General features: G+C 42.3%; 3 protein-coding genes across 3 annotated transcripts in view; 1 reads left to right on the top strand and 2 right to left on the bottom strand.

Moving 5' to 3' along the window:
- ITGAL (integrin subunit alpha L) overlaps positions 1-10437 on the top strand; it is a 57834-nt gene extending 47397 nt beyond the window's left edge. Inside the window, exons 24-30 of the mRNA XM_044447981.1 lie at positions 763-838; positions 1184-1294; positions 2494-2562; positions 4499-4603; positions 5427-5522; positions 6134-6241; positions 9967-10437. Of these exons, the coding sequence (XP_044303916.1) occupies positions 763-838; positions 1184-1294; positions 2494-2562; positions 4499-4603; positions 5427-5522; positions 6134-6241; positions 9967-10155 (754 nt within the window). The 3' untranslated portion in view covers positions 10156-10437. The remainder of the gene's footprint in view (positions 1-762; positions 839-1183; positions 1295-2493; positions 2563-4498; positions 4604-5426; positions 5523-6133; positions 6242-9966) is intronic.
- Positions 10438-11964: 1527 nt separating this feature from the next.
- The window catches only part of ZNF771 (zinc finger protein 771), a 32594-nt gene continuing 19257 nt past the window's right edge, over positions 11965-25301 (bottom strand). Inside the window, exon 6 of the mRNA XM_044448000.1 lies at positions 11965-14578. Coding sequence (XP_044303935.1) covers positions 12783-14578 — 1796 coding nt within the window. The 3' untranslated portion in view covers positions 11965-12782. The remainder of the gene's footprint in view (positions 14579-25301) is intronic.
- On the bottom strand, positions 23716-24721 carry LOC123032255 (BLOC-1-related complex subunit 6-like). The gene has a single exon (XM_044448016.1). The coding sequence runs from the start codon at positions 24593-24595 to the stop codon at positions 23873-23875; it is 723 nt and encodes a 240-aa protein (XP_044303951.1). The 5' UTR covers positions 24596-24721; the 3' UTR covers positions 23716-23872.

Here is a 25301-nt window from a genome sequence, read left to right as displayed (position 1 = left end):
GGGGGGTATGAACACAAGGGTGCTATTGCTTTCGTGTCCCATTTATGGCTTTCCCACAGGCAGCTGGTTGGCTGCACTGCAAACAGAGAACTGGATGCCCGGAACCCGTGGTCTGAGCCACCTTGGCTCTACTGCTCATAAGGAAAGAAGATTTCCCATAAGGCATGAGCACGAATTACCAATTTCTATGGAAGTGTTGACTGGTGTTCCAAATAAGAGGATGTCTCTAAATCATAAACTGCCATGGGAAGGAAAGGCTATCATGTGCTGTATCTCCTGCATAGCATGCAGCTGCCCCTAAAGTTACAAGAAACAACTTGGCTAGATACATCACAACCAAATTATTAGCCTTTTTTCCATGTTGGATAAACAGTGCCCGTAATTGTGACTTGACTTACGCCCAAACCAAGACAAAAAGTATCTTTGGATTCATGCAGTTTGTATGGGTGTTGTGCAGACTTCTTCTGTTATAATGCACAGAGCCATATAGCAAATGGTCACGACTGCAGCAGAACATAACGTGTCTCCTGCTGGTAACAACAAGCTTACTCCCAGGCTTAGTTTCCTTTCTAACTAATAATGTGAGTGGTTGAAGTTTCCTTGGTCACCATGGGCCCAGGGGATTGCAGTTCTGAATGGCTTGCTCAGTTTGCTGCTACTTCTGCCAGTCACAATCTGTGGGGAATGTTGCACATGGGGGACTCTCCTTGCCCCTACACCTTGCCCTCCCTCATCCTTATGTCTGCTTTTACTCTAACCCAGGTTAGATACATCTACCCAGGATGTTAACTTCAGTTCCCTGAATCCAAACAATGAAACTGTGACGCACTTATATAAAGTGAGTATGAAGCCCACAAACTTCAGAAAAGGAGAGATTTAGGATATCATTAATGATTCCCAAAAGCCAAATGTATCAGGCCAATGGCATGTGATGCAAAAACTTTACTTTATCTGAGCAGGTTTGAGTCTAGTTAGCTCAAAGGTGCAAAAACTCACCTTTTTTGGAGGGGTTCTGCCTCACCTTTTTCAAAACTGCTGATCATTTGGTAGTTTCCTGGCTTTTCAGTTTGACCTCCTTCTAAAAGGTTAATGTCTTTCCCAAGGCTTATTTACTGGCCATAAACAGTTTAACTTGTTGAATCTTCTTTATCTATTTCTTCCTTCCCTCCCTCACAAACCCCAGGTAGAAAACAAAGTCATAAAGACTTCCCCACTTCCTGAAGTGATGGCGTTTGTGAAAGTGCCAACCACCTTTCCTGGGAGTTTGATGTGGAATGTGGATAATATCCAAACAGTAAGTGTTATATAGAACAGCTGAGTGGGAAATGAAAGTGCAAGATGGAAACTCAGCACCCCCTAGTGCTAGATCAGGGTAGCAAAGGATAGGTTGGAATCCCCATTGAACTCCTCAGCGCCATTTGGAGAGGTGAATGATAAGCACTTCCAGATAAAGGGAGTGTAGCTTGGCCAGTCATTGTTCTTCTGGTGTAAGTGTCAAGTTCCTATGCACTGTCTACATTGGGGGCGGGGATGCTTTTCCAGTGTGTGCATCTCATTATATTCTGTCCACATAGTCCCCCTCCCCTTTCTTGGACCCTTGTGGTTGCCACTCACCCTTTCTCTCAGCATTTTGAAGCCATTGTCAAGTTCATAGCGCCATTTGAACTCACTTTTTCTTGTGGGGGCGGTATGTTTAATTGTAAACAAAATGTGCCTGTAGCACAGGGCAAGTGGACTAAAGCTTTACTTCCGAGGAAATAAGGGTATGATGGGGATGTAAATCTTGACTTTTTCTGGTAAGTTTCATTCCATTTATTTATTTATCAAAAACTTTTCTAACCCATCCACTACATATGTCTTGGGACAGCATACAATAAATGAACTAGCTGGCCTGCTTGCTTTTTCTCATCCATTTCAAGTGGATGAGATTTTCCTAGTTTTTGCAAACCACAACCTGCTCAGTAAGTTTCACAGCCTGACTAGGAAACCACTGGATGTTGCTCCTTCTTCACCTTTGCTACCTGTCATCCTGACATTTGAAGGCATTGTTTCTTCAAAGTGGGTCATGAAGACAGCAATTAATAGGCTGTGTCTCCTTAAAAAAGGAAAGGGAAAAGAAGACAGCTGTTCTGTAATTTCAGAGTCCCCCCATCCAACACTGATTGGTCATCCACTTTCCCCAGGGACAACACCTCCTGGTGTGCCTCAGTGGCACATTTTCCTGTCCATATCTGCTAAAAAACTGCATTTCTGTTCCATTTTCCTCTCCTTCCTGGATTTGTTGTGGGTAGAAAAAGGATGAATACAGCAGTGCAAATTTTAAAAAAAACCCTCATTGGAAATATGCATGGCCAATGGTTCATTTAACAATCTGATACACTAATCTAAAACTTACATAAGTGATGTATGATAACATGGAAAACTTCAGCTATTGAGCAGTATATAAATGATGATGGCAATGATGATCGTGATGGGGAATTTCCTTCCTCCTAGGATCCCTCTGTGGTCTGTCAAGCCCTTCCACTGGGCAATAGCATACGGAGCCATTCCAAGTTGGTCGAGGTAGAGTATCTCAGGATGAAATATTGTATCTTAAAATCTGTGCCAAGATTATTAGTTAAATAAATATAGTTCCAGCCATGTACAACTATGGTAGAAGTATGGGGGATGTGCGGGGGGAGAAGGTTACATAAGTGAAGAACTAATTGCTCTCTTGTACTGGTATACTAAGTTTTGGTTATAGTAGGGCAGGAATGGGGCGATCAGGATCTGTCAGTAGATCTCTGATGATTTACAGTTGACCAACAAGAATTGCTGATTACTGATGGACAGGTGGGCAAGTGCGTGAAGGTATGGGGATGAAATGCCTTGACCAGGCCCTTTGAGGATTGGATAGTATCAGTGGGCATGACTCACAGATGTAATTAAGTTCACCTCATTCATTTTTCTTTTTTCCATGCCTTTTTTAGCAAGGAGAAAGTTACACAGCCTTTTTCATCTGCCTCCCATTTGAATGAAGGCTTGGATTGCAATGGAAGAACTGGCTCCTCTCACTGCCAGCTGTCATTTTTGTATGTGCCTGTATCCCCAGAATATGACCAGAGATTACATTATCCTTTAGCTAATGTAAAGTAAGGAATAGATAGTAAGGAAATTCCTCTGTGTACCTTTCCCCAATTGAGCTAAATTATCAGGCAGAGTACTCAGAGGCATTGCAATCCTTAATTCTGACTGTACATCTATTGTACTCCTGCAGCTGCTCTTTTACACCTGGTGTACCTCAGGGCTGTAGTTAAAACACCTGTTAGATCTAACAAACCTGAAGTCTGCTCATCCTGCAGTGTAGCGTATGTGAACTAGGGAAATGTACCAAAGCTTTCATAGGAAATATAGGTCTTATGGAGAAATTTGGAGTGAGGGAAGGCAATCTCATACAGGTGGTCTGGGAAGTAGTTCCAAGAATAAAGTGCAGTAAGGGAGAAAGATGAAAAGTCTTGTGAGGGAGTAGGGACCTTCAGATGGTGGTGGGTGATAAAGTTGGAGGAGTGTAGTGTATATTGGGATATAAGAGTAGGGAGATAAAGAGGTGAATGAAGGATGTGAAGGGTTAAGCTCCTTTCCCTAGAAGTGCTGTTAACAGATCAAAACTGTTAGGTAGCCCAGAACATATGGGGCAACAGATCTTGGTCTTAAGATGTAAAAAAAGGATTAAACTATGGGTCATGAATTCTCATTCACATGCAAATGAAAATGAGCAACCTGTAATAGCTTCTATTGCAACCAGCTTGCTGTTGATTCCATGGGGGCAGCACTGGCCTGCCGGGTGTGAGTCTGTACCTTACAACATGACCTCATGGGGCATTGCTATTCTTCATCTGCCAGTTCAGCTCCAATCCTAAACTAGCTTACCTGAAGAATTTCTTCATCAAAGGGGACTCCTTGAATGTCCTGGTTTTTTTTCTGTGAAGAAAGCATAACCCTAGGTTTAAATAGTTGAGTCTTTTCTTTTTTCTTTTCTTTAGAGTTTTGCATTCCATGCTAGACAGGTTGCCTTTAACATCTTCACCTTCTTATGTAGATCACTTTTTGGTGTGCCCATTCTATAATTTAACTATTGCAATAATGTGAAAAAATTACCACAGGAAATGCCTTATCAGTAAAGCAACTTCATTTTTGCCAGTGGTGGTGATTCCTTCTTTGTGTTGGAGGAATAATTACCACAGGTAGAATAGCCAGTCCTGGTTATTCTTCCTCTGACTTGTCTCATTTTGGAAACAGCAGCAACAGTCAATCTCTGGGACAAAGATGACACCCCAAATGTCTTTCATCCTTCCTCTCTGGGTTCTACTGCCATTGCCTGGAAGCAAATTTGCATGGCCTGCTATTTATAGATATGAATATTTGGTCACAAGTACTAGTCAGTTCTAGCAATGTAATCTGAGAAAGATATTTTAAGTATAGATGGATCTTTCCTTTAACACCTTTTTTTTCTTCCAAGCAATGTGTAGCTGACCAATACCGCATCTTTAAATGTGATCTTGGACCAATAAATTCCTCTACAATCAATATTACTGGGTTGATGTATTTCAAAGACAAACCTGAGGTAAATTGATAAATAGTCCAAGAAGAATAATGTGTACTGGACACAAACTGGGACCTGGGTTTGTTGTCTGACTAAACTGGAATTAAACTGTTACATGCCAAGTCAACTCTGGTTCAGCTAGTTCAGTACTGTTCACACTGGTTGGCAGCAGCAATGCAGGATTTCAGGCAAGGGTCTTTCTTAGCCCTGCCTGAGGTGTTGGGGAATGAATCTGATGAATCTACATGCAAAGCAAGTGCTCTGCCATCAAGGTGAGAGCTCTTCTGTACCTTTGAATATTTTAATTACCATTATATTGAAGATAAATCATCTGTTCATTTTGGCCAAACATGCTTCACATCTTGTGATGTCCTTACTCTATTTTTATAAACTGTAGCTACACATGTACAGTCTTTGAGGGGGTTTCTTTCACCTCTCAAGACAATCACCAAGTTAATGACTGGGTTTGGACAGCACTATAACCCACATTCAAGGGATGAGTAAAAGTTGACTGAGGGTGGTTGCTGAAATGTCAATTATCATATTGTCTGAACCCAGCTGTACTAATGAACCATGGGTTGAGAGTGATGAGTTGGTCACCATGGTTAGTTATCTTAGCTGGATGATAACCTACAGTTCAATGACAACTCATACCCTACCCTTTAGTGCAGGTTGCTGTGTTGTCTGAACCCAGTCAATGTGACTTTTAAGTTGTTTAATACAAGCATATATGCTTAGAAGCAGACTTCTTGCTTACCTGAAAACTGAGAACTTTTGCATATGGTTTATGTCATACAATTTGATCTACAGCTTGTCTTTCCTTTTCTTTTCTCTATCCTCTTAGCACTTCCCTCAGTCCAAGTTTTGCACAGCCTTGTGGTTAACATTTAACACCAGAAGATTCACAAATGTCTACGGTCATGAATTTGCTCTATTTCAGGTAGTGGGTGCTTCTAGGATTATTTTTTTCTTCCCTTACTAAAAATTAGCTCATATTGCTTGCAGCATTCATTCTTTGCAACATTCATTTATACAAAATCTCAGAGGTCCATTCTGTGAGGTCTGTGTTCTGTGAGGTCCATTCAGAAGGTCTGTGTAATGGTTGCAGAGCAATCAGAAATAGCAGTATTTGATCCTGGATTAGATTACCCCTGCCCCCGAAAATAGAGATTGATTCTGTATTGACCAGGGCTGAATTATCAAACAGTCACACAAGAACCTAGCATATGGTTTATTGTTTTAATAATTCAGAGTTGCAGTAGTCTATTGTTTCCCCCTAAAAATGTACCAGTTGCCTTTGCTCTGGACTATTTGATAATTGGGCTTCTAGTTTAGAAGCATGAAATATCAGTCTTTTCTGTCTGTGATATTTATTTGGAAAGAGCTATTACATAAGAGGCCTTTGCTGGAGGAAAATGTAAGATTGGGTTAGTATATTAGCCTTGAATGAAACCTTTCCCCTGCTGAATTGTGTCCTTCAGAACCAGGATGTTCATCTCAGACTTTACTCAATATTATTAATTTGTGTATGTTTTGTTCTCTTCCTCACAGGATACCAGGGTGGAGATGAATTTTGTGATGAACAATCTCCCAATTATAATAGGCAGTGTTGTAGGAGGCTTGTTCTTGCTATTTCTTATTATTGGAGTACTTTACAAGGTAAGACTGGATGTAGTTTAGGAAGTTCTACTTCTTGGCAGTAGTAGAGTTTAAAACAAACACTGTTAAAATACCCAAATTTCCCTTTTCAGTTGGTAAGAAAGTATTTTATTATACAGAATCAGAAGGTTGGTCCATCTAGTTCAGTTTTATCTGATTGGCCACAGCTCTCCAGGGTTTCAGATGGGAGTATTTTCCAGCCATACCTGGAGGTGCTGAGAATTAAACCTGGGGCCTTTTGCCTATAGAGCATTTGCTTTTCTGCTACGTACAGTCCTTTACCAAACCATATTAATACTCAGTGGAAGTTTCCACTGTTTCAAATCCAAGAAGGTTCTGCATTAGGAGAAAATCTTTAATCAAACTTAACTGTAGAATTTGATCAATTGTACAAATTCATGAGGAGTTCCCCATTTGTGTTTCAGAGAATGGCAATGATTCTGCTAGTCATTTAAAAATGCTTTATCTCTTTGGACAGTTTTAGATTTATTTGGGCAAGTTTTATTGGGTTACTTCATGCATGCTCAACTGATGTTTATATTTTTTGTGCCTGTCATACTGTATTTTAGATGGTAGGTATTTCATGATCAGAGCTGGTTGGAGCTGGGGGTCAGACTAGATGGCCCAGGAGACCCCTTCTGACTTGTCTGTTTCTATGTTTCTAGATATTTATTCAGACAGCCAGTGTGGTGTAGTGGTTGAGAGCATAGGACTAGGACTCAGATGATCTGGCTTCTAGTCCCTGCTTGGCCATGGAACCAACTGGATGACTCTGAGCCAGTCACAGACTCTCAGCCCAGCCTACCTCACAGGGTTGTTGTTGTGGTGATAAGACTGAGAGCAGGAGAATGATGTAAACCACTTTGAGTTTGCTATAAGGAAAAATAAGGATATAAATCATGGGTCCTCAAACTAAGGCCCGAGGGCCGGATCAGGCCCGCCATGCCCATTTAACTGGCCCGCCCGCCCCAGAGGTTTTGCACTTGCCATTTGTGCATGGGGGGGGTGTGGCTTGCTCGCGAGAAGGTCATTTTGGACTTGCTTGGAGAAAACGATCTCGTTGTGAGCAAGCCGGTGCCTCATCCCGCACGCCCTCCCATCTCACCGCGTGTATGCACACGTCCCGCCCCCGCACCGGCCCGCGCCCCCCCACTGGCACCATCTTGGCGGCCCTTGCACACTGCTGGCACCTGTCAACTGGCCCCCTGTTGAAAAAGTTTGAGGACCCGATATAAATCTAATAAATAAATAATGTATTATAAGAAATGGTAGAATAAAAATCCATAAATAAAATTTGCACAATTACTGAGACCACACCCCAAAAGATAAAAAAAACAGTTAAAGAAGAAATTAAATTTCAGCATCTAGAGTTTTGACAAATCGGAGTGATACATTTTACTATCAATAGTGTTTTCTGTTTCAGACATTCACATTTCCTTTTTACATAATCTGGATTTATTTGTTACAAACTCCAGGGCTCTATTAACCGTGCAAATTGTTCTTATTCAGTGACAGTGACTAGTCAATTTTATTGATCTCTTCTGGAGGTGGGAGACACCTCCCACCAATTTACTTCAGTCTGAAGTTCCAATTTACTTCAGTTTGAAGAGACTGTCTGGATCAAGGGTGTTAAATGACCGTGTGCATTCCAGTTCCAACTCCTCTGCCCTCCTCCCACCACAGTTACAAACCAATTTCAGTTCACTGTGCCTTTCCCACCTTTTCTCAGGCTGATGCCCATTTTGCACTTCTTCATGAGGCAGTAGCTTCTTGAAAAAAAATGCAAACTGTATTCCAGCCCTTTTGGAACTACTTTAAAAACAGAATTTTGACAGTGCAGTGCATGGTTTGTGACTGGCATATATTCAGCCCTATCTGCCTGTAGGAAATCACTCATTGCCCTTTCAAAACTCCGTTTTAAAGGGAACCCAGATTTGTTGGGTTTGTTGCATTATACTGATTTGACAGAAACAAGCACCTTGAAAATCCATGGATTGCTGAAGGAGCTATTGTAACCAAAATGAATTGTTATGCCATCCAGTCCAGCCTGACTGATCCCATTGTGGAATCAGCTAGCGAATAGCTATGTATATGACATTTGTACACCACCCCATAGCCCATTGGCTGTCTAGGCAGCTTAGCAAGTCTCTTGTCACTCTTGACCTAGCCAAGACCAGCTGCCCTACAAGTGCTCAAGCAAGGGCAACAGATAGCAGCTGAGTGTTCCTCAGTGCAAATGTGAGCTGATTTCAGCTCCTTGTGGCTCTCCCACACTTTTCTGTTCTTTTTTCCGGAGACTGCGAAATTTGGCTTGACGGCCAGCTTTTGTTATGCCTATTTTGACAGCCACTGACAGCTTCTTCAGAGTACCTGAGCACCACACTGAACAGTTTGTCAGTGGTTAGCCACCGAGCACTCAATGTGTGCATTTTTTTTTTTTCATTTTATGCTGTGCTTCTTCCCTTTGCTTTTTCTTAACAGCTTTCAAAAAGCAAGCTGTCAAGGGGGAAAGCAAAGGCATGAGTTATCTTAACTCATGAAAAGGGGGTGGTGTGATTTACATCACCTTTGTGGCAAGATCCTTTTCTTTCTCTATGAAAATTCTCAGGGTGATGCACATTTTCCTGAGACTCTAGTTCAAGAAACCACTCCTTTTTCTGGGGAGAAGAAATTTTGACAGCTTACTGCAACACTCTGTGTCATCCTTAAAAAGACATAAGAATGTCAAAATTCACCTGTCTGAACCTCATTTTAAAAGGAACTATCAGGAATAATAAAAGGATCTTGCAACAACAGGAGTGATAATCATACCAGCACTATTTTGCAAGCTAACACAAGCCTTTGATTTCCCTTAACAACTTGCCTTTTGAGATCTGTCAAGAAAAAGCAAAAATAAAACCCATTTGAAGCCTTGTTAGATCAAAGTCCATGGTCAGTACCTGCTGCACTATGCCATCAGGTAGCTCAAATCCAACATTGCTCAAGAAAGGCTGCCAATTTGTGCACTCATGGAACTGTGCTCCCACAAGTTACATAACTGACTAAAAAATTGGGAAATTATAAAATTGCTTACATACAGTGCACAACATATATTTTGTTAAAGTTTGCCAACCACTGGTAGCCACCTCCCTCTGCTTTATCAGTGTTCTTCAACTGACAATTTGGCAATTGGTGCTAGGCAACTGTGCACAAATTAGCCTATATGCAGTCTCACCTTGTTAATCTCCATGAACATTATCTAATTCATTTCACTTCCTTGACAGCTCAATTATACAAAGTAGACTGGGAAAGTATGCACATATCAAACAACTGTAAGAATGCACTTGCAAAAGACCAAAAATAATAATTTGTAAACATGATCATAGTCATGCGATTTTCAGTAGTCAGTTGTTAATTAAAAATTCCAAATGTACATTTTTGATGCTGCAAGAATTTAAAAAGTGGCAAACAAAAAGGGGTAGGGATCAGAGCAGGGAGGAAGATACAAGATGGGTTACCTGAGATACCTGCTGGAGCCAGCTAGAAAACTGAAAACAAGCTATGGTAAACTCAGTCATCAACAAGGTGTACCATAGGTTGTTCACAGAACATCTCACACCAATTTATTTGCAGGCTGGGATAGCATGATGTGCAAACCCAATCCATATGTTGCCAAAGACTACCAAAAGCTTTAAATTGTGATTTATTCATGCTGCTAAAAGTTTTCCCTCCATTTTGCCCTGTAGGTTGGATTCTTCAAACGTAATTACAAGGAGAAAATGAACTTTCAAGAAGAACTCATGAGGATGTCAGAACCGGAAGACAAACAAGGGGCTGATACAGAGAAGCAAGTCAATTCAGAAAACGTAGAGGGGGATATACCAAATGCCAAATGTTCTACAGACTCATTGGATGGAGAAACTGAGCCTAAATGATCAGATTCATTTTCTTCCCAAAGATTATACTTGAGATATTTGGACTAAATATTCAGTATGCAGAAAAGAACTTTTTCCAAGTCTAACAGTGAGGACTGTAATCACTTTTCTGCCATTTGCACATCTGTTGTGGACAATGGAACTGTGATTGCACTTGTCTGTGGTGTTTCCACGGATTTTCTTGGAATGATGCCTATCATCTGTATAAATGGGAGCAGCAGATTGCAGGTACACATGATGAAGTAGCCAGAAACCAGGAAATGAAAGTAGAAATTGAATTCATGTGGACTGGCATGCTTACTTGTTGTTGCTCTCTCTCTGATGGACACCCCAGGCAACTGTGTGTGTGAGTGTGTGCATGTGTGAGAGAGACCACCATTTCTGGGTAAGAAACCATGGAACACTGGTAGGCAACATGTGGCCCTCAGATGCTTCTCTTTGTTGCGTGTGGAGGCACAGCCCACCAACCAGCTATCAGCAAAGAAAAGTGGTCTTGGGGTAGGGGAGATCTTAAAATCATCCTCCCAAGTGATCCTAATACAATCAAAGTGACTATTCAAGTTGTGATGACCCAGATTCAGGCTAGATATCAGGAAAAGTTTCCTCGCTGTCAGAACGTTACGGCAGTGAGACCAGTTGCCTAAAGAGGTTGCAGGCTCTCCCACACAAGAAATATGCAAGGCAAAACTGGACAGCCATCTGAGAGGGATGGTGTAAGCTGGTGTCCTGGAAACAGCAGAAGGTTGGACTCAATGGCCTTCATAGCCTTCCCCAACTGTACTATTTTATGATTTACATGTTAACAGCAGTATGAAATAGCAATCTTCACCTAAAATGCTGTGGAGAGAAAGCTTTAAATCCCTCCCACAATGATCCTAATTTAAGATTGCTGTTTCTGTAATGCTGCTTGGCTGCATCAGCATCAATGTGTGGAGAGTCTGTGTGTGTGTGTATATATGAGAGAGAGAACAGTAGAGACAGATGAAATTAGTGGAATGAAAAAAAAGATAAAACAGCAGTTCCATCCTCCAGAGAGCAATATATGGCTCTCTGTAGGATTAAGGGCCTCAACCCCATCCCTGCCACATAGGATCTTTCCTCATCATTGTTCTTCAATTGCATATTAGAGTAATTATTCTGTACAAGCACACATCAAGCTTTTCCAGGCCTTTAACAGAGATTTTCAAATGGGAATTGTGCAAGTCACAATATACAAGAAGTGCTTTTAAAAAATTATTTTAATAATGTAAACATGCCTTCCACAATGCAACTGCCTTTCAGAATATCCTATATGGTACAACACAGTATGGGAATGTACCATGCAACTAATTTAGTAAATAGCTTCACAGAAACTGGATCAGAATACACAACTATGATAGGCCATTTTAATTATAATGGAAATTATTTTCCAGAATCAAAGAGGTATTTCAGTACCCCCAGGCTTTTGGGAATGCCATGTGGAATTCTAAGGGTTTTTTTGAGCAAATAATTCCCATACCATGCCACAATCTGCTACTGAAATTCCATTCACAAGTTTCAAAAGAGGCTTGACATTCAGCTCTTTATGAAATGCAAGTCCAAGCTGCCTTCACACATCCACTCAACTCATGGATTTTGTGAAGGGAATTTTTACCAGCTATCTAAATTATGCAAGCACTTGTAACTCATTCTGCTTGCAAATTATACCCATAAATAACTGTTCAAAATTCATAAGCTATATGCAAGTATATATCATAACATTTCTTTGAAAAAATGCTTACAAGAGGTATAGCCCATGTCCCTAAGTTAAATAAATTCAGGGCACTTCAGTAAAATCAGAAAGAGCATTTATTAATTCATAAGACAGAGACATAGATAAGGGCAGGAAATCAGAATATTACAAAAATAACTAGTTAGGAGGGTTAAGGGTCTGGAACATGCAGTAAAAGTTTTAAAAGCTGTTCTAATTAAATACTGGAGTGTTACATATTTCCCCAGATTCCTCGGGGCTCTTAAACAATAACTGTGAAAATAAACAGTGTTAATGGTATTTTGCTCACAAAGCACCTTTTAAGCCAATGGTTTGAAAGCTTTCCAACTGAGGTGAGATAACCTTGCTACCAAGTCAATCTCAGTAGTGCAATGAGAATTGCTCACATGTTTAAAAAGGCACCCGCCCCTTTATGAAAAGGCACCTACTGCAGGAATGGAGCGTCACAGATTTTTAACAGAACATGGTTTGGGGTGGGAAGCATGGCACACCATGTACATAGGTAGGGTAAGATTTTAGAACTGACTGAATAAAATCGCCCAATTTGGAATTAATTTGATCAGCAAATGGCACAAGACTCAGGACAACACAGGGAGCTGGATCGTCATTCAGTGTGACCATGGCAGTCATCTGATGGTAGCACAGGCATGCAGGTATTGGGAGTTAGGAACACTTTCAAGTGGAGACAGCCACAGCAGAATTTCCCACAAACAAAAATATATCTATTTTTGCTGCAAAAGAATTAGATCACTTTGGCTCAAGGTACAGTTGTTTTTTTCTTCCTCCACTACACCTTGAGTGAGTGGCTTGCCATGCCTGACTATAACATGAACTCCCCAGGCATCCCATTCTCGTTTTCTTACTGCATCCAAGCCTATCAATTTAATTCCACAGACTCCTCATCTTCATCTCGGCAATCTGGTCTCCCACTCTGTCTCCCCTCTCCCTCCAAGCTATCATCCCCATCTCCCAGCCAACTTTCACTATCATCTTCACTGTCCTGCCACTCTTGTTCCACAGTTAGCTTTTTCCGCCTTAAATTCTCATCTACAACATTCCTCCATTGCTCCCTTACAATTTGTACTTCATCATCCTGCCAGTCCTGCTTCACATTCTCATCCTGATGCTTTTTCCTCATGTTTTGATCCCCATCATCCCGCAAATCTTCCTCTGCGCTTCCATCATCATCATGACACTCTAACCTCATGTTCTCATGTCCATCAGCTTGCAAATTCTCCTGTACCCTATCTTCCTCCTCCTCCTCCTCCTCATCATCATCATCATCATGGCACTCTAGCCTCATGCTCTCAGTACAGTCATCCTGTGTGACCTGCTCTGTTCTCTCATCTTCATCATCCTGCCATTCTGTCCTCACAGTCTGATCCATACCACCCTTCCAGTTCTGCCTCATGTTCTCTCTACCATTCTGCTGCAATTGTTGCTCCACATTCTCATCCACTTCATCCGGCCATTCATTCCTCATAGTCTCATCTCCATCATCCTCCCATTCTTGCCTCATGTTCTCATCCCCATCTCCCTGCCACTCCTGCTCCATAATCCCTATTCCATTGCCTTGCCACATTCTGTCCATGCCTCCTCCTATCCCTTGGTCTCCAACACCTTCCATCCCAGCAGCTTCCCACCCTTCCACCAAAGCCAGTGTGTCTCCTCTTCTTACATGGGCTCGACGATGCTGGGAGAGTGCTGACTTTTGTCCAAAGCCTCTTCCACAGTATGGGCATCGGAAAGGCTTTTCACCTGTGTGGGTGGCTTGGTGCTGAAGGAGAGCAGAACTGCGCACGAACCCTTTCCCACAATCGGCACATGAGTAGGGCTTCTGGCCAGCATGGATGCGCTGGTGTATGTGGTAGGTGGAGCTGACACTGAAGCTCTTCCCACACTGGCTGCAACAATAGGGCCGCTCACCCGTGTGTGTGCGCTGGTGTTGCAAAAGTGCTGAGCTTACACCAAAACCTTTCCCACACTCATCACATTTGAAAGGTTTCTGGCCTCGATGCACACGCTGGTGCTGCTGGAGGTTGGAGCTCTGGTTGAACCCTTTCCCACAGTCTGGACAGCGAAAGGGTCGCTCGCTCATGTGAATCCTCTGGTGTCGGATAAGGTGGGAACTCTCAGCAAAGTGCTTCCCACATTCTGGGCAGCCAAATGGCCGCTCACCAGTGTGGGCACGGAGGTGGCGCACCAGGTCAGCACGGAGACGGAATGTCTTAGTGCATTCCCCACAAGAAAACGGTCGTTCCCCAGAGTGAAAACGCTTGTGCTGGGTAACTTTGGAGCTCTGCGAAAAACATTTTCCACATATGGAGCAGACATAGGGCTTCTCACCTGTATGTATCCGCTTGTGTTGAATGAGATCAGAACTGTGGCTGAAGCTCCGTCCGCATTCTGGGCAAGTAAAGGGCCGTTCACCTGTGTGTGTCCGCTGGTGGATGATGAGATTGGAGCTCTGTGAGAAGCCCTTGCCACAGTGAGTACAGCGGTATGGCTTTTCACCTGTGTGAGAGCGCATATGCTGAACTAGGTGGGAGTCTTGGCGGTAGCTCTTGTCACAGTGGGGACATTTGTATGGTTTCTCACCTGTATGAACACGACGGTGCCGGACTAGATGAGAGCTGTTACTAAAGCTTTTCCCACAGTCAGGGCAAATGGTGGCTTTGGGTACCCTGTCATTATCAGAAAGATTATCTGTAGATTCCTGTTCCACAGAAATCACAGATTCACCATTACTGGCCTCATGTTGGGTGGTTACTGCTGGACAACCTTCTTTCATAACTCCCTTCTCTGGAGAGACTTCTTGCTGCATTTCTGCCCTTCTATGAATCTTCTTGTCTTCTTTCCGTATGCTCTGCAGTTCTGTTTCTTCTTTTTCATTTATCATCTCAATGCTATCTGTCAGAAAAATTAGATTACAACTAAATGTAGAACTTTATACTGTACACAGTTTTGTGCTTTGGGAGGACAGGCTAGAGATGTTAAAATACATAATGACAAATTCAGTGGGAACTCTTCCTTGAATCAGATTTCTTCCTGCTTCAAACTGCCACAAAACCTTGTAAAACAGTTCCAATTATGTAGGTTACTGTTGCCAACAATTTTGCCATTAAAAGAAAATTATATAATAATGGGTAAGGTTAGAGTATAAAAAGAGAATGGCAATAGGTTTTCTTATATTTAAATATAGGGCCCTTTGTTAAAACTACAGTTGTTATTATTCAATCTTACCTACACCAACTCTGTAAGGCTTGTGGTGCTTCCAGACCAGGCTCTTTTAATACAATCACCCTTCCTTATGTCATTTTAAAGGGAGGGGATCTAGATGATACCCTCAACTTACAATGCTCACCATGTTTTCCCACCACTTCTTCAGTCTTTATTTCTTTTCATAAGAATGCCACCATAAAAAAGAGGGAAAAGACAGAATAGTTGCATGTCCTGACCAATAGCACTAATTGCTCTGAAAGCACCTTCAAGATGAAATAGAGTTCAACTTTCAAAACTGATTGTGTGAAAACTAGTCAGCTGTACAGAGAGCTTCAGTACAGACTCTCACTTCCCTCAGCTACTTAATACATTCTAAGTCTAGAAAGAATAATAGTTTACCACATCTCAACTGAACACCTACCTCATTTTAGTCTTGTTCTTGCTCAACACCAGTCTCACACATGGTAGTAATGGGAGAAAGACAGATAGCAACACTTGTTTCCTGCATCACACAATTTAGCAAAAAGGTTAAATACATCTAAGTAGTCAATATATGTTATCTGGAATCTCCCACAAATTGAGAAGAATTGACAGAATATTTGAAACCTCAAAAAGTGAGGAATGGAAATGAGTTATTTTGATTGAGATCAAGGAAACTAGAAAAGGGCAACCTCCTGGGTTTTGTAGAAGGGAAGAATGTGAAATCAAGTTTTACATCTAGGTTTCTTTCTGGTAGGCCTGAGGATCTGTTCTATACTGTCTCATTTTCAGATGTCTAAAGAAAGCTGTTAATAAATGGTGGCTAACCCAAGTTCATATTGTAAGGCTGTGGCAGAGGTGAGATCTGAAACAAGAGGCTTCTTGATTCAAGTTCAATATTGTAACCATTATGCTACAAGAGTTTCACTCATTCCTCACCTTGTAGTGTCTCTTCTTCGCTGGAGTCCTGGAGATCCAGGACACATTCTTCTTTCCCACTTTCCATACAGGAAGTCACAGTGGAGTTAACACTAGGGAGTCCTGATTGTGGGGAAAGAAACAGATTTGTGCAGGGTAAGATGTGTTATAGGTCTGAAGACCTGTAACACTCAAAATAATCACCATATACGAGTGCACTACAGAGGACCATAAATGAAATGCCACACACACGTTCCAGATAGTTCTGTGGCACATGCTTCCTAAACAAACATCTTACATAATAGATATGTCCCACTAATTCATGCAGATATAATATGTACAGATTGTGATAGAACAGAACAGTCAATCCCAAGCTTCATGGAGGTCCACATAACAGGGTTTTTTTTAAAAAGCTACACCACAATACAGTAAGATTTTTCATTTCTGAAGCGATCCTCTAACGAACTATATAGATCCTGTGTTCCCCTGGTCTGGAAAGGGGGCAGGTCTCCTTTGCTTCACCCACCCTAATGCTTACATTCCTGTCACAACGACAATTTCCTGATTACGTTACTGTTTTGACTCCCCCCCTCTTTTACAGCCCCTTTCCCTTCGTCTTCTCCTTATACTGCCTACTGAGATGCTGCTACTGCAGCCCAGTCAAACCTTGTTATTTGGCGTTGCCTCCCTTACGTGTTCCCTGTTGGCTTTGTTTTCATTAAGGAGTGGGCATGGGGATGCTGCTAGGTGTCTAGCTATGGAGATCGGCTTGCAACAGGAAGGTCCCTTCATGATTAAGCCCCTTCTACAGCTGTACTTCCTTCTGAGTCCTTTCTAGGCAGCAGCAACTGTATAAGCTCTACGGTTTTAACTCAGTCACTTCCCCAAGTTAGAGTTGTTACTCTTCTTAACAGAAACATCCATATCCCGGAGCGTTGCAGAAATAATAACATTTAATGCATGTCCTTCATTTCAAAAAGAAGTTTATGACATCATTTTGTTTCTGAAATTGTACATTAGTATATCTTATTGCTCTTCAAACATGTTAAGCAATTGCTGTTTTTTGCACTGGCAACTCAGATTCTTTCCATTACCTGTGGAAATAAATGTTACAGTCAGGATAAATACTGAAACGTGTGTGCACGTGCACATTTTAACAGAACACATTGAAGTCTTATTCTCAAATATCCTTGCTTTCGGTACTGTGAAGCAGAAAATGTGAACCTTTTCTTTCCCTCCCCTGACACTGAGTACATATTCTTCTGACTGAAGGAACGGAACAGAAAGCATACCAATTATCTTAACTGGTGTCACCACTGTGCATGATGCACATTTACATAGGATAAGAAAGTAGGGCCCTGCCCCATGGAGGGTACAATATAAAATTTGAGAGAGGGGAGACAAAAAAGGCAGGTGAATAGGTGAGGCTATAATTTGTTTCCTAGACATAGTAAGGATTACAGCATTGTCTTATGCATTTATTTATTTTTATTTTCGATTTTTCGATTTATATCCTGCCTTTTTCCTACAAAGGGCTCAAGGCAGCTTACATCATTCTCCTCCTCCATCTTATCCCCACAACGACAACCCTGTGAGGTAGGTTGGGCTGAGAGTCTGTGACTGGCCCAAAGTCACCCAGTTGGCTCCATGGCTGAGCAGGGACTAGAACCCAGATCGCCTGAGTCCCAGTCCCATGCTCTTAACCACTACACCACACTGGCTCTTATGCATGTTTACATGGAAGTCAGTCCCACTTCCATGGAAGTAAGAGGTGGGGGACCCTCAAGCCTCTTTTTCAGACCTTGGGAAACTCCCTTTTCTCTAGACTAGTGATTCTCAGTGTGGGCCATATGGGCCTCCAGAGGGCCATGCCATAGTTCTAGCAAGGCACAATAAGCTTGTGAGGGGACCACCCAAGCTTAACTGCCAGGCATATGATCAAATTTGTCATAATTCTCACATCTCATTCTCTATGCTAATGCTAGCAGATTAAATTTTGAAAATTACTACAGTTTACAATAAATATCTTAATGAAAAATACAATCTGTAATATATGTAATTATTATTCATTAGAAATCAACTATATGCATTTTAGATTAATAAACAATACAGTTGGTACCTATTTTCCAAATAAAATAAAAGAGGTAAATGAGGCTAAGAAGGGAGCCATGAGCAAAAAAAGGTTGAAAGCCCCTGTACCTCTCTATCACAAAATGCAAGTGATGCCCCTCCCTACGCCCACTCTGTTTTCTTGTATTATTTAATCTGTCTTGCTCTGTCCCCCAGCTACAAAACTGATGGAGAGAACATTGCACAAACCGAGGAAGGAAAATGTCAGGACACCAATGCTTTTCCTCACTCTCGCTCTAATTGGTAGTGAACAAAAGCAAGAATCAAACCTGTAATTCTGACCTCTTTGACTTTAGTGCACTGCTGGAGTGTGGCATAAGGTTTCTGCCAAGATGATATGGTCCTCAACAGGGAAAAATGTTCCCCTCCTCTGCCCTACTGTCTGTGTTTATGGGGACTATGGGCTTATGCCTTCATGGGAAAATGTTGATTTCTGAGGAGGAATTTTCACTGTTGTGGCTGCTAATAGTATATTTAACAAGCCCCTGTCTTTGTTTTACGTATAATAGATAATCCATTAGTAACTAGTTTCCTAATGGGACCAACAGCAGTGTGTTGTGTTTCTAATTTTAATTCCTGTCAGTGAAATGTAAAACTAATTTCAACACAAATCTGTATGCATGACATCATCTTTTCTAATTATTTATTTGGGATATCTCTAGCCCATCCAATCACTTTTGTCTCTGGACAGCTCTCCAAATGTATTTCCATATAGTTTTGTAAGTGAGGACTTCAATCATCCCAAAGTACAGGACATGGAATAATGGACTTATGCTACAGGAAACCAGATTCAGGTTGGCCAGCAGGAAAAACTTCCTGACTGTTTATAGCAGTAAGGCAATGGAACCAATTACCTAGGAAGGTTGCTGGCTCTCCACACTGGAGGCATTCAAGAGGTAGTTGGACAGCCTTCTGGTTTAACTTAGAGTCTTGTATCAAGCAGAGAGTTGGACTCAGTGGCCTTAATGGCCTTCCAACTCTACTCTTCTAGGATTCTACATGGATATATTTGCATATTCACTCTGTCCAAGAAGATCAGTGTGTTAATTTCAGCATCAGAAAAGGTTTGCATGATTCTGGCCCTTTACAACAATTAACCACAATACCAAGAACCAATGCAGAAGTTGCAGATATGGTACTAGCCTCTTCATATTTTATATAATGTAAGACTAGATTGTGTTTAATTTCATTCGCAAGATATAGGCATGATCACTGCATCTGTATATTGAACATCAGCAAGCAATGCTGCTCAGCAGTTCTGTTCACCATTCAAAAGAACTTATTTGGATGTATCTGAATAGCAATCAAAGCATTTCCTGGCAGTATCATTTCAAAAACAGCACCCCTTTAAAAGTAGTTTTTGTTTGTTTGAGTTACACTTTACAGAAGTAATGCTTATCATGTTGTATATGGTTGCAGTGTTTGTGAACAAGAGCCAACCTTTAAAAAAAAGGGATGACCCATAATTGTCCTACAGCTGAATGAAAAGTTTATAACTCTCTCAGTGCTGTCATATTTTAGGCTCATCATGAGAAGTGACTGGAGAAGAGATAGTGATAAAGTTGTAGACAGAAGAGGAAGACCAAACATGGGATGGATCCATTCCTTAAAGGGAGTCACAGTCTTGAACTTAGAAGAGCTAAATGGAGCTGCCATGGACAAGACATTTCGGAGGGCTTTCATTCATAAGGTTACCATAAAGATGAGATGACTTGCCACCACATAACAACCATGTACTAGGCAAAACCATTTTTGTTAACCTAGGAATTTTAATCTGCTGTAAGTTACTATCTACAGATTTTATTTATGATTGTTTTAAAATCTCAAGAGACAGTAATATTGTCTACAAAGTTTTAAACAATAAATATGACAAGTGCCCTGCACTAATCTTATAAGCAATTCTACCGATTTTTAAAATGTATCTCACATCCCTATCTTGGCATGCATACCGCAAACGCTGTAACCCTGCCTTTACTCTGCAGTTCCTACTCCTAGATCCTGAACAGCATGTCTATTTTTGTTATTCCCAGGTTTGTTTTTAACTAAAAGCACAACATAACATTTTTCACTTTGAAGCTTATGTAATTATATATTAAGTGGTTTATTATTTTCTCGTGTTGTGCAACCCTTTCAAGGTTACCATCCACTACCACTTTTAAAGGGATGTCGTGCTGTGGAGTTTCTTTTGCTTATCACCTCTTTCCCCAGTCCCCATCTCCTCTCCCGTCTGTGCTTTAGAGGAGACCCACAAAGCAAAACTTGGCGGGAAGGAGCGAGAAACGGAGCGGCCACCTCCTGCCACCCTCAGGAGCGACTCCGCTTGGCGGCGCCCGGACTTTCCAACGGCGCCCGGCCGGAGGCGTCTCTAAAAATAGGCGCGGAACAGGCTCGCGCGCCTGGTTAATTGTCCCGCCCACGCGGGAGTCGTTGGCGCGTGGCCGCTCCTGCCTTGCCCTCGCCTGCTGCTTTCGGATGAGCGGTATTACTTGAGGGTCACCCTTTATGAAGCAGGGGCATAGAGAGGTTTTGAAAGGTTCCCCTCAACCCTTATATCACAGCACAGCTTTCTCTCACGTTTGTACTTCTAACCTCCCCGCCCCCATCCTCACCGCGTGAGATAGCGCCTTTGTTTTCTGCCATAATTACTGCTCTAGAGCATTGGCTACTTTCTGACTCCTGTGTTTAACTTTTAAGCACAGAAGTGCCGGGGCTCAGATACAGGCGAAACTTTCCTCGGCTTTTCTTTTTTTGAAAAAAAGCACAGTTCTGTGTAGAGTCTTTGGTTTATTCTTGTAAACCACAGTTTTCCCACAAAGCTAGACCACTTAAGTATGTCTCCTAAGACTTTAAGGTGACATAAAATGTGTGTTCATGGTTGGGCCCTTTAAAATCTGGCTACACAAACAGTATATTCTCGGGCCCATTCTTTTAGATCATAACTATGTTCTTCTATGCTGACATTTTACCAAAGCAGATTCTAATTTCAGCAATCATAACCAAGCCTGTATTGTCTGAAAAATAATATTTGGTCAGGGAAATCTACCGATTGTACCAGACGCTCTGTATCTCAGCACAAGTCATCACTGAAGATGAGCATTAGCAGGATGCCTCATGCCCAAATGCCCACAGTGGAGTAGCTATAAAACAGAAGGAAAACAGTACAGTCCCCATGGGTGTCATGAAGTCTGTGGCACCTCTAGTGGTACCAACACAATTCTTCACTCCCCATCCCCTTCAATAAACAAAAACAAAACAAAACACTGAACGCTTCTGAGTATCAGGTTTTCTTTCCTGTTCCTGAGCCTGCCAGTGATCCACTATTCAGCAGGCAGGGAGAAAAAGCAAGTCAAGGGGATAGAAGCGGCAGGAGAGAGGAGACAGTGAAGCAAGGTGCTGGTGCTGGTGTGGAAACTGCAAGGCTGGATGCTTGGAGTGGGGAGAAATGGCAAGATGAATAGATAAATAGAAGAGAAAGTGCAAGGCTGAAGGTTGGGTGGCAAAGAAAGAAGGCTGTTGCGGGAGACAGGAGAGAAACACCGAGGATGGGTTCGGGAGAGAAAGAGCCTGGCTAACAGCTGGGAGCAGAGAGAAGAAAGTGTGCGCAAAGGGCAACAGTCTGTGCGACTGGAAGAAAATGGAGTGGAGCCAAGAAGCAACTATTCCATTTCCCCCACTGTTTTTCTCTCCCCACTCACCCCTTGACTAATCAGCCCCCCACCACAGCCATTATGTGATTTGCCACATCCTCCACTGAGTTCATTTTGCAGTGATGTCCACAGCATTTTCTTAAATACCCAAATGTGTTTTTGGATCCAAAAAGACTATGAACATGAGGTACACCAGGAGAACCTGGGTGTCCACCAAGAGTCTAAAAACCACTGGATTCCTCCCAAGAAATATCATCTGTATCACCCAAGAAAGAGCCATAACACCAAACAGCAGTCATCTACAAGCAAAGTGTGGAAGAAGCAACAGACTAACATCTTAGCAGTTCCTTTATCATCTCCAGCACCAGTATTCTATCAGGTCCTAATCAGTAAAATATGGTGAATTTAATGAAGGTTGGCTATTGGCTTTCATTTTAAAATGCTGAGAAGAAATCAGCTAGACTGGCAGACTTTGGCAACCACGATGCAATGCAACAAACAAACCCCTCTGAAGTTAGAATTGTGAGTAGCAAATATGTCTCTTCTTTCTTTCGTCACTCTGCTGCCACCTAATATAAGTGCTGTTACATCATATACTGTATCATTTCATGATGGCTTTTAATAGTTATCAGCTGTTTTTTCAGCCAATCTTTGTTGAAAAGTGAAATATAAATAGATGAGATGTGGGTACTATTAAGGGAAAAAAACCAAAGTGCAGACAGAAATTGTTATTACTCCTGATGTAATTCAAGGATGCATACCCTAATATAATAGAAGGGATGATAATTATTTAGCTTATTGGTATGTAAGCATCCTAATTGGGATATTATCTTGGTTTTTGACAGTTATTATTTGAGAAACTTATACAGATGAACTTTCATAACTCTCTAAGAATATACTAAGAACTACTAACAGAGAGCCAGTGTGGTATAATGGTCACGAGTGCAACTGGGACTGAGGCAATCCGGGTTCGAGTCCCCGCTCGGCCACGGGGCCAGCTGGGTGACTTTGGGCCAGTCACAGACTCTCAGCCCAACCTCCCTCACAGGGTGTTGTTCTGAGGATAAGATTGAGAGGACAATTATGAAAGCAACCCTGAGTGTCTTACAAGGAAAAAAGGCAAGATATAAATATAATAAATCAGCCACCGGATCCGAGATTGGTAAACGGAGAAGTTCTGCTTTGCAGAAGGTCCCGTAGCCCCCCTTTCCCGTGCACCACAGCTCACCCCATTCAGCAGCATCCTACAACCTCTGTATAGCATGTTGAGGGAGCTGCTGTGGGGAGCAAGAGGCAGAAAAGTCCACTTTTGCCAGCACAGTTGTACATGCCTAAGTCTAGATCCAACCCCATGTGAAGAAATCCTGGACCCCATAACGCCCTTAAAATCACATCATGCCTATGACAAGCCCTGTCCCCTAGTCCAAGATGCTTTTTGGGCTGCTGTGTAACCAACTAAGTTAGGAAAGGACACCTTGTGTTACAGCTGCTCAGTTGTCCTCTCGTATAGCCATGCTGCATGTTTTTCCACAATAATATATCGTGGAAAAATCAGATACTAAGACTTGAACTTTTTGAAAGAGGTTCTGAGCCCTGACACCAATTGGTCACATGGAAATTATTGCTTCATTTTCAGCAGCAAAAAAGAGCATATCAAATTGGTAGATGGCCTATAAATAGTCCAGTCCTGTCGCTTAAAATGCAGGTCAGGATCCCACTAGGCTTGACGAGAGAAGTGGAACTGCAGGCTGAAGGCAGAGTCGGGCTGGGAGAGGTACAGGGAATGTAGGTAAAGCAGCATAAGTGGTGGGGAGATGCAGGGTTGCATAAAATGGGCAGGTGAGCCCATGAGCTTCCTAGTTTAGGTGTGCGAAGACACTGTAATAAATAACAAACAGGGCAAGATTTCATAAATCTTGAGAAACACTGTCATAATTTATTACAGTCGCTATGATATAGTGCAAGAAAGTACACATACATATCATTTCCCTTTTTTTGGAGTCTGAATCAGTGTCCACCCTGCCTCACTTCCCATCACTTGACAAGTTAATCAGTTGCTCTGAAAAAGGCGCTACTTGCAAAGTGCCTCAAAGATCTCTAGGGTCCTCTTAATCTCCCGGATCTGTTTAGCAAGGGTGTGGACGGGCTGCATGGAACGGTCCAGCTCCTCACACCGTGCCATCAGAGTGTACATCCCTTTGATGCTCATGTCCACTGATTCACCCAAGCTGTCCACAGCATCCCGGTAAGTCTGGATGTAGCCCACACTGAGTGCTGTCATATTCTGGATAGCGCTGTTCAAGACTCGCAGCATCTGGTCCACTTTGTGTGCCACATCCCTTGTGAGCTTTTCCAGATCTCGGATTACTTGTGGATCAATTGGAGGTATATCAGCAGTTTTGCCTCTAACAGACAGTTGTGATGACATTGACGATGAGGAGGTGGGCTCTGTGTCATCCAGACTGCCCCGGGAGCTCATTTTGATTTTCATCTGCAGGTTGTTGGCCACAAAGTGAGTAAGGTCCCCGTCATGGCTCACTGTCCCTTCCAGCTCCAAGGCACTGGATATGGTGGCCCGCCTTCCTTCCTGAGCCTTGGATGCTCCATACACCTGGCTTATCCCATCCAAGCTATGGCTATCCAACAAACGGCCTCCCACCATTCTTTCCCGGGCTGCCGCTCGTACTTGATTCGGTAGCTTCCTGGATTCTTCCCCAGTCACTGAAGATGACGACGAGGAAGAGGACACTGGCGTCTGGATATGCACCTGAGCCATTATATGTTGTCCTTCCATCACGCAATGCAGAAGGAAGATCTAGGATGAGGAAGCAAGGGAGCAAGAAGTAAAGATTAAAATACAGACGCTCGGCGAGGAGCGTCGAAGGAAAAAACGATACTGGAAACAATGCGCAAGAAGGATTCAATGCGCCCATTTCCTGCATCTGAATACCCAGTCGTCTCTTTGGGCCTCCGGGAGGTGGAGAGGTAGCTAGGAAGAGGAGGAAGAAATGAACCGGTTGGCTAGGGGGAGCCAATAGGGGTTGCTTATTGGTGGATCCAACATTCTTTAAAGAGGAAAGAACCAATCAATGCGAAGTAACCGGAGTAGAGGGCGCTCAGCGCCTGGACCAGATTTTCTGCCGGAAAAGAATTTGATACAGGAGGACACTCCTGATTTGTCAAGGAAAAGGGGAGGAAGGCATCAAGAATCACCAATGGGAGTTATTGGGAGAGTTTAAGGGGCAAGGAGTATTAATGTCCGACTCGCATACCGGATCGTTTGCTGAACATGTCAGTGTTTTAAATATCGAAGCCGAAAGAAGGGATTGACTTTTCCTTGCGATACTTCCAAAGGCAGTTTTTCATTTACCGCCTTACTCTTGACAGGATTTTAAAGACACAATTTAAATCATGTCCGCAAAGCTTACATTTGTAATGTGACCGTGCTCCTTTTCTTCTTCGTCGTGAAGGGCAGAAAATATGTCTAGGCAACGTTCGGC

Source organism: Varanus komodoensis, unplaced genomic scaffold, assembly GCF_004798865.1.
Source record: "Varanus komodoensis strain SLA01 unplaced genomic scaffold, ASM479886v1 scaffold53, whole genome shotgun sequence".
NCBI classification, from domain to species: domain Eukaryota; kingdom Metazoa; phylum Chordata; class Lepidosauria; order Squamata; family Varanidae; genus Varanus; species Varanus komodoensis.
Note: the sequence above shows the minus strand (reverse complement) of the source record. Positions and strands in the feature narration are given on the sequence as shown.

Bases quoted from the DNA above. Each gene is read 5' to 3' on its own strand.
- LOC123032255 (XM_044448016.1), bottom strand. From the start codon at position 24,595: ATGGAAGGACAACATATAATGGCTCAGGTGCATATCCAGACGCCAGTG.